This window comes from Poecile atricapillus, chromosome 1 (assembly GCF_030490865.1).
Source record: "Poecile atricapillus isolate bPoeAtr1 chromosome 1, bPoeAtr1.hap1, whole genome shotgun sequence".
Taxonomy (NCBI): Eukaryota; Metazoa; Chordata; class Aves; order Passeriformes; family Paridae; genus Poecile; species Poecile atricapillus.
The window spans coordinates 153899094-153911992 of record NC_081249.1 but is presented as its reverse complement, the minus strand read 5'-3'; the positions used below and the strand labels follow the sequence as shown (position 1 = coordinate 153911992).

At 35.3% G+C, this 12899-nt stretch overlaps 1 protein-coding gene across 2 annotated transcripts in view; it reads left to right on the top strand.

Annotated features, from left to right (window-relative positions):
• Nucleotides 1-12899, top strand: part of PRKD1 (protein kinase D1) — a 117730-nt gene that overhangs the window by 70941 nt on the left and 33890 nt on the right. Inside the window, exons 3-5 of one of the 2 annotated variants that reach the window (XM_058851344.1) lie at nt 3203-3334; nt 4039-4199; nt 6957-6980. In XM_058851344.1, the coding sequence (XP_058707327.1) occupies nt 3203-3334; nt 4039-4199; nt 6957-6980 (317 nt within the window). The remainder of the gene's footprint in view (nt 1-3202; nt 3335-4038; nt 4200-6956; nt 6981-12899) is intronic. The other variant, XM_058851354.1, reaches the window with a different exon arrangement.

Genomic DNA, 12899 nt, shown 5'->3' with positions numbered 1-12899 from the left:
TAATAGTGGTTTGGTTATTACTTGTATGCTTCTGGAAACAACCTCAGGAAAGTCTATTTTGATAAACAAAAAGTTTACATCTCTAAAATTCACATATATGTTACCAAAATTCATGGCTATCATGTCTGGAGGGTGCTAACAGTAGGGTCTTGCTTGTCTTCTCCTAGGAGAGAAGTGCATACTCACTGAGTATCTTGTTTCCATCAGCTTCTTGATTTCATATTTGTAGGTGCAAATTTAAGCTAGAGACACAATAGTGAAGAAGGGCCCCTTGCAGTTCTGTTGGAAGCTGATAGGGTGTAGTGTTCCAGTTTTGGTATGTATCTTTGAATGGGCTCCTACACACATAGATAAATACATACATACATTTTCCATGATCATTTCACTTGCAAAGAATCAGATGTTAATCACAATATTCTTCATAAAACTGTAGGTAAATATGCTATGCAAAATCCATGAACAAAAGTCTGGAACAGAAGAGCTTAGGCTTGAAACTGTAGATGACAAATCTGAAGGAGACAAGTAGAGAGATGGGAAAGGCTTAGTGATGTGCTTATAGCTGAGTTGCTGAGGAGATGTTGTAGCATGTTGTAGTGTGTTGTGTGGCTGGAGTTTCCAAAACGCCGAAGACCATATCTTCGCATTTATATCATGATTTCATAGACCAGGCAAGAGAAGAGAAAGTGAATTATCGAGGGTCAGCATGATTTGCATCTATAATTTGATCTCATCCAGCTGCTGACCTATCACAGCTCAGCATGCTGGTGATAATAGAGGCCCTGAAAAACAAATCCTTCTTGAACTTCACAGATCAGTGTCTGAATTCCTATCTTCAATATGAAATTAAATAGGGAAATTATTATGCTGGTGTTTTGTTCTCTTTGTACAAGTGAAGTATACAAATGTATATTTGTATTTTAATAGCATCAAAAAATATTTTAAAGCTTTGAGTGCTTGACCCTTCCAACATATTCTTTGATTTGGTTGGAAGTGCAAAAAAGCATCTGGCAATGTGCACAAAAAGGTGGTTCACTCTGAGTCCTCAAGTAAAATCACAAGGAATCTGTTCAACGTGTAAAATGTGTTCTGAAGGGAGGGTGTCAAGAAGATGGAGCCAGGCTCTTTTCAGTGGTGCCAAGTAATTGAATGGTCATGGGCAAAAACCGATGCACAGGAAGTTCCACCTGGATATAAGGAAGAATTTTTTTACTGTGCACTGGAACAGATTGCACAGAGAGGGTGTGGAGTCTCCCACACCAGAGATAGCCAGTAACCATCTGGATCAATCCTGTGCCACATGCTCTAGGATGGCCCTGCTTGAGCCAGGGAAGCTGGACCAGGCGGCCTGCTGTGGTGACTTCCAAACCTGACCCATTCTGTGATGAGTTGTGTTTTCTAGTACACCAAGGAGAGCATTGTCATTACAGGGTGAGCATTGTCTTAGCAGTGAATTTGACCACTGTAGTACAGAAAAAAGTAGAAAAATAATAAATTCAAACAAGTGTTTGAAAGCCCTTGAGTGAAAAATATGCCTGAAGTAACATTTTTAGATAAATACAAAACTATTTAATTTAGTTTCAGGAGGTTTCTAATATGTAGGACTGTTTTCTGAAGTCTTAGTGTTATGAATTAAGTAAACTTTTGTAATATGGCTTTCTATAAAATAATCCTGAGAGAAGAAATGGAAATCCTGAAATAAACAAACTGTTAAATGATTTGGATTGTTCTAGTAAAGGCATTTTTAAGAAGTGAAGTTTGATTTTGTTGGAATCATTGGATCTTACTTTTGTGATGGTATTCTAAATACTTTTGTTAATTGATCTCAAGATTGACTGAGACTAGAAACTTAATTTTCTGGGGACAATTTTGGAAATGAGTAGCAGTTTTTTGCAGAGAAGCAGCTGAGACCAGGGAATAAGTCTTTATTGGTACCCTTCTCTAGTTAGTTAAAAATATTTTCTTGATCGGTATGCAGATTTTTGGTTCTCTTTTCATTAGTAGACGAGGAACAAGCCAAGGTATTTGGATCTTTTAGGAATTCCTTTGAATTGAACCATTAAAAAACAGGGCTGGCCAGGGGAGGGTTGTTTTGGTTTTGGGTATAGTTTTTTTCTTTCTTTCTGTCAGTTGCAAATCAGGAATGTATTTCTGTTGAAAGACAAAAGTATTTCTGTTAAGTGGCTGCATACCTATTGCATTCATCCTGATATCTGTGAAGAGTAAGCACGCAACTTGTTTAAATAGCAGTCTGAATGAGATCAAATGTTTGCATATGTGATTAGTGTTTAACAACATTTGACAGATATTTCTTTAGACTATCTGATATATGTTTAAGATATTTAATAAGAAAAAGAAAATATTTTAACTCTGTTTTTAAAAGTGCTGTGGTACTGGTTGTCTCTGTATTATAAATAGTTTTTAAAACATTTTAGTTGGCTATTTTTATAGTTTGCCCTAATGCTTTTAACTAGCCTAACTTTCACAGCTGTTACACTAGTTGCAGGCTCATGACACTTTTTAAGGATTTGGTAATTCAAGGAATGCACAACCATCTTCCAGTCTGCCTTGCAAGGCTTTTTCTTTATTGAAATTTGGTTGTATTATTACATGTTTTGTTTTTAAGCTCTAACATATGTTTTTGACTTGAGTGGTCAGTTCACTGATACCAGCTTAGGCTGCTGAATTAATGATACCAAATGATCAGCAGAAAAAGAACATTTTATACATGCTTTCATTTATATCTCAAAAAGACCTTGCAGTACTTCTTTACTGGATTTGTTCAGTTTATTTTATGTATGTACACCTTCAAGGTATAGTGAGTCCAGCATGTAAAAGAGTATTTTGAAAAATCTCTGACATTTGATTGAACTTTGACAATTTTGGTAAATGTTGATATGCTCTTATACTCCTGTGTTTGATTGGAAAAATAATGTCAGAGACATTACTGCTGCAGGTTTGTAAATGCAGCTTTATGCTTTTTCCAGTGGTCATTGTATGAAGCTATATCATCACTCTATTTATCTTCAAAATATTATGCAGTGAACAATTTCAAATTCAAGGTTCAGCATCATAGTGGCCAGAAGGAAGTTTTGCTTTGTCCTGTGATGAAGTACCTAATAAGTGAAGAACAGTAGTTATGTTACTAATTCTGTTCATTTTTTATCTATTAATTTCCTGTTAATTTATGATCTTACTGTTACAGCTTCTGCTACATTTGAAGACTTTCAAATCCGGCCCCATGCTCTGTTTGTTCATTCATATCGGGCTCCAGCCTTTTGTGACCATTGTGGAGAGATGCTTTGGGGGCTGGTGCGTCAGGGGCTCAAATGTGAAGGTAAGCTACAGTGAGGTGTAATTTTTCAGTCTAAAGAAGAGACTTTTCAATTCTACCTCTGTGTGCTGTGTCTAATGTTGTGTTTAAATTGGTTAGAGACAGTAAGAGCTGTCAAAGTAATTAACCGATTAAAGAACTTACCTTTTTGACTGCTCTAAGGCATCTTAGATATGGCTCCTTGAGTCATATCAACCTTGAGTAGAAAAAAATTCAGTCAATACATATAAGAAAAGGCTGGGTGTTTTACTCTTCCCTTACAATTCCTAATGATCTTGTGTCTCATTTTGTAACACATAATTCAGATTATTTAACTGAAGTTACTGTCAATCCTTATGAGATTGTAAGAGCTGTTTTCTCATTTTGCCACACTTATTTGACTTCTGGTAGACTGAATCCAATAGAATATACCATTTGCAGTGAGACTTCCTTGCCTCCCAAGTGCTGGTTATAGACATTTCCTGCATTTTGAGATCATAGATTTTGAAAAATCAGAGAAAAAACACTTGTTGTACATACATCTGTTTGGATGTGATAACATTATCTCTAAAAATTTGCTAGATTATAAGAACAGAATAGATGGAAGAAAATCAATCATAAATAAGGCTAGCGTTTTTGAATTTGTGTTGGTTTTGAAAAAAAGCCAAAATTATTTGCTTTTTTGAACAATAAACCATAATCAAATGGTTTCAAATTTTTCTTTTCAGGGTGTGGTCTAAATTACCATAAGAGATGTGCATTTAAAATTCCTAACAACTGCAGTGGTGTACGGAAAAGACGCCTGTCAAACGTATCCCTAACAGGACTCAGCACCATTCGAACAGTTTCTGCAGAGCCCTCACCCAGCGTGACGGATGAAGCCCTTCTGGTATGGGATTCCCTAGCTGTAGAGGCCATGGGAGGAGCTAAGAAATGACATTTTGTGCTATAGAATCTGGTTTTGCCTGTTACAGACTACAGAGGAGGGTGGTATGTAAATTAAAAAGTAAGAGAGGCCATCTTGACATAAAAGGGAGGTCACCAGTTTAAGGTATGTGTCACTTCTGATACTCCCAGGAGTCTCCTCCTTTGTCAAGAATTAAGTTATTTTTTGAGGTCTAAAACTGCCACCCATGCAGGTGGTGTACATAAGTAATTGGATCTTGGAGAATCTCTTCTGGAACTAGATATTGAATTTCTTTTGTATTGGATCATTATTTCCCTTGGCTTATTAAATAGGAAAGATTCGCCTCATTAAAACACTTTAAAACAGTTTAATGCTGTGGTGACCCAGACACCACAGCATTAAACTGAGTATCTGTCACATTCAAGTCTGTAGTTAATTAGTTGGAGGCTACATATTTAGCATATTTATGTGTGTTCAGAAAAAAGTAGGAGAAATCTCCACTAGATCCTTAAATGGCTCTTTGTGGTGAATGTATTTATGTCTGTGTATATATGTGTAGACATACATATAGATGTACAGCATACACCAAAGCATGTAAATATATGGTTTACTTGTATATTCATTAATATATTAGTTTTCTGAAATGAAAGTAACTCTTCTGAAAACAAAATGTTGATTGGAGTAAATGACAAAGATACCTATTTTTTATTTTTAGCATGTTTTTTCTTTTTAGTACTCATGGTCATAATACACTTGAATAGTTAAGATTTTACACAGTGTATAAATGAATCCACTCCTAAGGGAAGGTTTTGAAAACCTTAAGGTTTAAAAGAGAGGAAAGAATTTATAAGTACACACAACAATTATCATGTTTTCCTCTCAATTAGAATATTAAACTTATTAAACTTGACATACTAAAAGGACACTATTGCAAATTATGTAGACATGGTGTTAGATGCAGTACCATCTACGAACCATAATTATGTACTTATGCTACTGATTATCATTAGTCTAAAGCTACTTGGAAATTAAGGTTAACATTATGAATCTGTATTTTTAATTGAAAGGCTGCATAAATGAGTAAGGTGCTTAAGTTCCACAAACTACAGCAACAAATGTTTACGGATTAATCATAATTCTCAGCAGGTTGTTTCAGAAATTACTTAGGTCAAGATAGAAATTTTTGAGGAAGGCTGGCCCTAATTCTGATCTCTTTTTTTTTTTTTTAATTTTGGTTAAAAGAATTGTGTGAGTGAGCATCCTGGTATACCATCTCTAAATTCTCACTGCACTACACAGTTAAAACGTAGCAGAAGTTTTTCTATTTGAAAACATTTTAAATTATATGACCATGTTTGTTGACACATTCTTATACAAAATACCTGTTTTGCAAACTATATGTTTCAAAATGTTTGAAAGCATTAAAAGAAAGGCAGTTGAGAGGCAGTAAGCGTCATATATACTACAGTCTGTACTTCTCTGAGAACTTGTAAACACTGGTGTCCCTGTGTTGATGATTCAGAACGTCACATGTACGCACACACACGTGCACGCGCAAAGAAATTATATTTACAGTAGGAAAAGGGATGGGCCTAGAGAAATCAAATAGTTTTCTTACCTCACTTTTATTTCATGAAATCATGGTATCATTTACCAGATTTTCAGAAATGCTCTCACACAACTTCTATATGTCTTTTGTTCTGTTTAGTTTTTTTTCCTTTGAATGTATTTCCATTCCCGCCCCCACAACTGCTTTTTTTTAAGTGGCATAAGCTTTGTCAGTTCTCATGTACCAGATCTGTCCTTTGGACTAAATTCTTCCACAGTGCTTGTGAGTCAAGTTTTATGACAGTTTATATGGCGATGCCAATCAAACCATGCACTTTGGAATGTCTTTCATTTTTCTACAGTCTGTGTGAATATACTGAAAAACATCAACCTTGTTCTTAAAAGTGTATCATTCATTACTAATATTGATGTGTTACTTGTATCACTGCTAACAAAATATAATTTCTGTTATATCAATCAGTTCTTCAAATAGGACTCAAATGTATTTTTACCCCTAATTACTATGTAGAATCAGAGCAGTTGAGAGAGAATAATTCCTGTAGATCTTTGATAATTTTGTCATTATCAGACTTAGTTGCTGTTTCTTTTTTTGTTGATATAGTGTACACGTGATAGGAGACGCAGCATGTAAGTCTGCCTTCTGGGAAAATTACACTTAAAAGTAAATAAGTTATGCCCTATCTTATGAAATTTTGTCATTTAAAAATCTTTGAGGCAGGATAATGTGGAATCCTGCAAAATGTACCTATACTTTAAGTATCCTTGCACAGAACCACCATGCACAGAAACAGTTTCAGTTTGGGTATAAATGTTTTCATTAGCCAATAAAACATTTCATTTGAGCTGAAAATTGAATGGGGCAAATATTTGAGTACAGCTTTAAAACTCTACCTCCACAGAAAAGAAATCTTTTTTTGATTCTTAACTTAGTAGTGTAAAACTCATTAGCAGAAGTGCTAAAAACAAAGTTGAACTAGGAGAATACAATGCAACCCAGATTTTTACATGTCTCTGCTCTAATGCAGTTCTTAAGCATTTAATCTATAGAAAAAAATGAGAGTATAATATGATCCTACATTCATGCTTGCTTCTAAAATAACATTATTTTCTGTCTTTTTCTCTCTCTTATTTCCTTGTTCTGTTTTTTCCTTCTTTCCAACTACCTGTCAGTCTCCTGTCAGCCCTGGCTATGAGGTATGTACTGAATTTACTCCCTACCATGCTATCAGCAACATCCTCTTATTATTATTACTATGAATTTGAAGGCATGCAGGAATTAAATCAGATTAGTAACGTCCAGATTCCATAGTGAAGGTCAAAATTGTTATACCAAACAGTAAAATTAGTGAACATGAAAATATTTCAATACAAAAGTGATCTTTGCATTTCTTAGGCATGAAAGAGGTCATTGGTTAGACTGAAGCCCTAATTTATACAGGTAGTAACACGTGCAGAAAGAAATTTAACTTCATTTTCAAGACTTCGGAATTTGCTGGAGTATTGTAGAAAATAAACATTTTATTCTTAAGCTGAACAAACTTCACAATCAAGTGATCACCAGCAATAAACTTCTGATACTGTACTGCCATTGGGGTAGCTCTTTCTTTCAGACTATGGTTGAATTAAAAAAACCAGTCTAGGATTCTATAATTCCATATTTCAGTGGAAATAGCCATGCACAGTGTACAAGTAAGTTACAGCTCTATATATGAAGAGTGTCAAGCCTAAATAAAAAAAAAATATATATTTTTTTAAGTGGGTGATTCCTGTCGGAGGTTGCTCTCTTTGACTTTCACTATGGATTTTCTAAAATGTTTGGATTTTCTTCAAAGTTTCAAAAGCTTTTGAAACTAACAAGTATTGGCATCTCTCTCTTGTAGCATGTATTTGGGATGCAACCAGAAAAGAGCAGGGTTTTCAAATGTTAGAAGTACTGCATTTTAGAAATACTACATAGTTAGTCTGAGGAATATTTTGTTATGCTAAAATAAAGATTTCCATGACCAAGCACCTATTTCTTTGAAAGAAATGACTTTTTTTCCTATAATCATAGAATGGTTTATGTTGGAAGGGACCTTAAGATCATATGGTTCCAACACTCTACAATGGTTAGGGTCATCTTCCACTAGAGCAGTTGCTCAAAGCCCCACTGAATACTTCCAGGGATGAGGTTTCTATTTCTTCCTAAAACATATACATTCTTACTGTGTGCTCCAGAATTCCAGCTCCACAGAATATCCATAAAGCAATAGAAACATGTATATATGAACCACAGTTTTTGTAATATCTAAGATAACTGTACTCTAAATACAATACTCTCTGATAAATGATGAATCCACCAATCTGGATGATGGTGGGTTACCCTAAAGTAGTAGTAATTAAAGGTAGTTGTGGAAAAAAATGGTATTTGGAAGAAAAACAAAATTGTTTCTGTTGTAAAAAGAAAATATTTTAGCTACCTGTGGTTTTGCTTCAAAATACATTTATATGATACAATAAAATTTTAATTCTGTTTTTTAATATAAGTTTCCATTATTTTGGGAAGTTTTATTTGTTTTCTAGAAGAATATAGTAATGTCATTTTATAAACAGGCTTGAAGTGATTTCTTGGAAAAAGTCTAGCTGAGGTTTGCTTTTAAAATAGGAATGATGTGTCTCGTGGGGCATAGGTAAGTGGAATGTTACTTATTTTTGATTTTTGATGAAGAATCAGGAATTACAGGCTTTTTTTGCTAAATAATTCAAAATTTAAAATGTAAATACTTTTAGTTGAAAAGACTATGTATGTATCACTGACAGAATATAAAGCACCAGGTGTTGTTTGCCTCTGTAGATTTGTTATAAGCAGAGCTGGCTTGAGGCTTTTTAGCTATATATAGAAGTGATTCTGCAGAACTAGGGCAGTAGATGCTGTGGGAGGGAATTGTCTTGAGTCGTAGGTGGCCATTTTCTCTTTCTTCCCTCACACCCAACACTTAATACAGATGCCCTTTTGTCTTAGCCCACCGAAATAGGGAGTCCTTGTTTCCAGTGACTCAGAAATAGCCACTCTAAGAAGCCTTTGTGTTCCACACTCCTACAGAAGATGCATCTCCTTTTCCCAGTTCCAGTCCCTACAGAGTCTTGTATTCCTCCCTGGCTCACTGAACTGGAAAAAAAAGGCCCTTGAGGAAGGGAATAAAGAGCTGGGGTGTTGCAGCTGAGAGCATCTTGGTGCCTTAAACCACTTCTAATTACAAGTCCTTTTCTAATGGCTGAAGTAGAGTTCATTAGGCTGAAGATCCTCAAAGGCAAAATTAATATTTTCTTTTGAAGGCACTTGAGTTAACTGTGAATTAATACTATTCTGTTATGTTTTATTCTTGTCACCCTCAAGTTATCTTTCTATGCTTCAGTGACACCCACTGCACATTCCTCTCTGTCTGAATGGGAGCTAACTTTCAGTGTGCCCATATGTTTAATAAAAACCCCTATGCTGTTTTGCATCGTGCTCCTGGAGTTTGCTCCAAAATCTTAGAGTTTATTTAAAAATAATAGGAGGTGAAATAGAGGCTTTGAGTAAGTAAACCAATCCTAAGTAATGTTCACATTGACCTAGTGCCAGATCCACCAGGTAAATATAGGGTCATGCACTAAATAGAACTAAGAATTGAGAACTCCATGAATCTGACATTGGAAACTGAATATTTAAACAGGAATTAGGTGAATTCTACCATAATTTATGTATTTTTTTAGTTTTCTTGCCTTTTTACAATACCTTAAAATAGTTAAACATAATAAAGGTCAAAATCAAAAAGTATTTAAAAAGTAGTTCTCTTTTTTCTTAAAGTGTTGCATATCTATGATATTCAAAGTTCAGCTGAACTATTTACTGAACATATTAAATCATTTTAGGATACAGAAGGTAAATTTGGACCGGCTTACTTTGCACACTGCTGTGCCATAAAATAATAGTAGTCCCAGTACTACCTGCTATGCACTAAATGCTGTAGAAGTGAATTTGTTGTAACTGATGTAAAGTACATTAGTGCTTTTCTGACCTAGTTTGCCCCAATATGATTGTTTCAGAGGTTCATTACAATTAGATAAGATACAGACAGTGATTAAGCCAATAATTTCAAGCTACGGGATGTATATTTAGGAAACCATTAAATATTGTGTCAGTTGTGCACCTAATATTTTCTAAATCTCTAGAATAGAGCAGGAAGATAGCTAAACAGGTTAAGATGTACATATTCCAAAATTTCATATGTAATATGTCTGCTTTTTGAATGCAATTGTTAGAGATCCCAGAGGTTTTGTGGGTATTTCACTCTTCAGCTTGGAAGAGGAGAGAAGTTCAGGTTGGTTTTATCATCAGGTAGTTGCCACTTGTTCTTAAATCACCTATTTGTTGTCAGCTTATGACCCTACATCTGAGTCACCACGGCTTAAACTGGGGATTCATAGAAGCTCTATGACTGGAACAACAGGAATTGTTCAGGAGTGTGTGGTTCATTGAGAGAAAATTAGGAACTAAGTTCTTGTAGTTTCTAAGTACTAGCAAAAGGGTTTGCGCATATGGAAAACTCCCAGATGCTGCAGCACACATTTTACTTCCCTGTAGTATCTCTGAGATTTCATTCATAATAATTTGGATTATTATGAATTTGTACAAGATCCCAAAATGTTATTTTGAGGAATAATGGCAATCAACACAACCTTTTTATCTGCGCTGACATGGCCCAGCTGTGTTCAGTGGTGCTTTCCCTCCCTTCTAATATACAATCTTGTTTTTCTGTATTTGTAACATAGTACTGCCCTCAAACTTCAGGGCTCACCAAGTAGGTTTGTCTAGATCTGCTCTGTCCAGAGCAAAACTTTCCGAACTAGTGTCAGTGGTTAAGCCTAAAGACTGGGCTGCTATCCTCGATTTGGTGAGGATGTAGGCAGTGACAGATGGGACACATTTATACATTGGTGTGGGGGAAGGGCAGGATTCATATATGATAGGATGAATCAGAATTGTGCGAAGTATCTGAAGGGTTTTGTATGGAATTATAATTTGGCTAGGATACTTTTGTGTCATCATGTGTGCTTTTTTCCCTCCTTTTTATTAGCTTTACTCAGCAGACATAATAAAGCTGCCAGGTCTGGCTTCTGATGTGGGCATTCTAATAGTGCAAAATACCTCCACAAAAATACCTTATTAATTAATATACTTAACATTATGAAGTACGTGATACAAGAATAAACTAAACCTAATATTTTTGAATGAATTTGTATCTGTAAGATGCTGGAAAACGGCTTTGTGCTGTGTAAGTTTTACTATGGCTGCTGGTACTAGCATATCCAAAAAAGAAAGGGCTTTCATTTTGGGAATTCCCTGGTTCTGAGGAGTCAGCATAGTCCCACAATGCCTGCTGAAACCCAGTAATCTTCTTTTGCTGTTTTCCAAAATAAGGCAGGTTACAGACAGAGAATTCAAACCACTGTCTGCTGCTGTTGATGTCTGAGTAGAAGAGCGGCGTACATAATAACTTCCATCTGTGGATGGTTTAATATTAACAGCTTGTACTGAAGTCAGTTCTTTGATGTGTTTACACATGTGAAACTGAAATGTTTTTCAGACCATAGCTATCTAAGTGTGGTGCTTGTAGGATTAAATCATACACTTGACTTAAAGAGAGGAGTGCAAGAAGCCTTGAAAGACAACAGAGTTGATTGCAGTCTAAGTGCGGTATCTCAGTATATTTAACTGAAGATTTGTTTCTTTGAATTCACTTAATTACACTCACGTAGTTTAATTTGTAAAAGAAAGTCAACATTTGCATTGCATTAAAAACAGAGTTCCTGTGGTTACAGGAACCTCTAGCACCTCACTTGACAGTAGCTTCCTGTGAAGAAATTGTGTGTGAACATATTAAGGCTTTATCCTCTGTCTTTAATATAGGAAGGAAATGCATGTTTCAACAAGTCTGCTTCAACACTAAAAATGAAACTTCATGCAAACAGTTATTGCTGTTTGATTTTTTAAAATAGACATCACTTTTCTCTGTAGTCCAAGTAAATAAAAAAGCATAGATTCTGATAGTTTATTCTTTTGTTAAGGTAAACATTTCAAAATTGTAGGAATACTCTTATTATTTCTGATTGAATATCTCAGTGTAAACTACAGGAATAATGTTGCAACAATTCCTAGATATTGAGCCTGCAAAAGGTTAGCACTTATTTATGTAAGTTTTGAAAAAAAATATCTATTTAGGAGAGTATAGATTGTGTAGCCTGTTCTCTTCTGAGTGAAGGTTACTGACTTGAGCATGTTTCTGCAAGCATGATTGCCAAAATGGAAGTAGTTGCTTTCTGACTCTTATAGAACATTAAGCTTTACTAATAAAGTTTTGTCAGAATCTCTGGAACGTTTTTGGTGGGACTGTCAAAACCTTTTAAAAGAAATAAGCAGTCTCTTCTGTGTTTCAGACTAGCCCATGCAGCTGGATTGCAGAGCTGGTCCTTGTCTTTGTTCCCAGGAGGCCACCTCTGTGTCCAAGCAGTCAGCTTTTATTTCTTCCCATTAGTCCCTTCAGCATCTCCCTACAGCTTCTTTGATTTCTGGAAGTAATAAATGTGAATGTTACAAGACAGTCAAGCTCATTCAGGTAATAAGAACAGCTGAATCCATTGGTGGGGAATCAGTATTTATTTCAGTTTCTTAATTGCATTTTGCAGTGTATTTGGACAAAGTAGAAAAGAGAGAGAAGATCTGCTGAGCTATTTTTACCTTTGGGGGACTGTCTTCTTCCTGCAATGACTGTACAATGATTTTATGCTTCTGGCTAACGTAGACAAATTGTTGTGTCTTCTAATAGCTTTCAACAAAGCTCACCAGAACTCACATGAGGGGCTTCAGTATATTCCAAAAAATCAAGGAAATTGAAGCAAGAAGAAGAAGCAAGGCGTCAGTTAAATAAAAGTCAGGAGGAATGCCCCATGATGGGGAAAAGATTGGCGCATCTTCCTTTTTGGAAATAAAAAAAACAAACCATTTTTTCCCACTTCAAAATAAGAGTCAATAAACTGGACTCTATTAGCTATTCTCACAGTTAAAACATAATTGAAGTATCTGGATGTGAT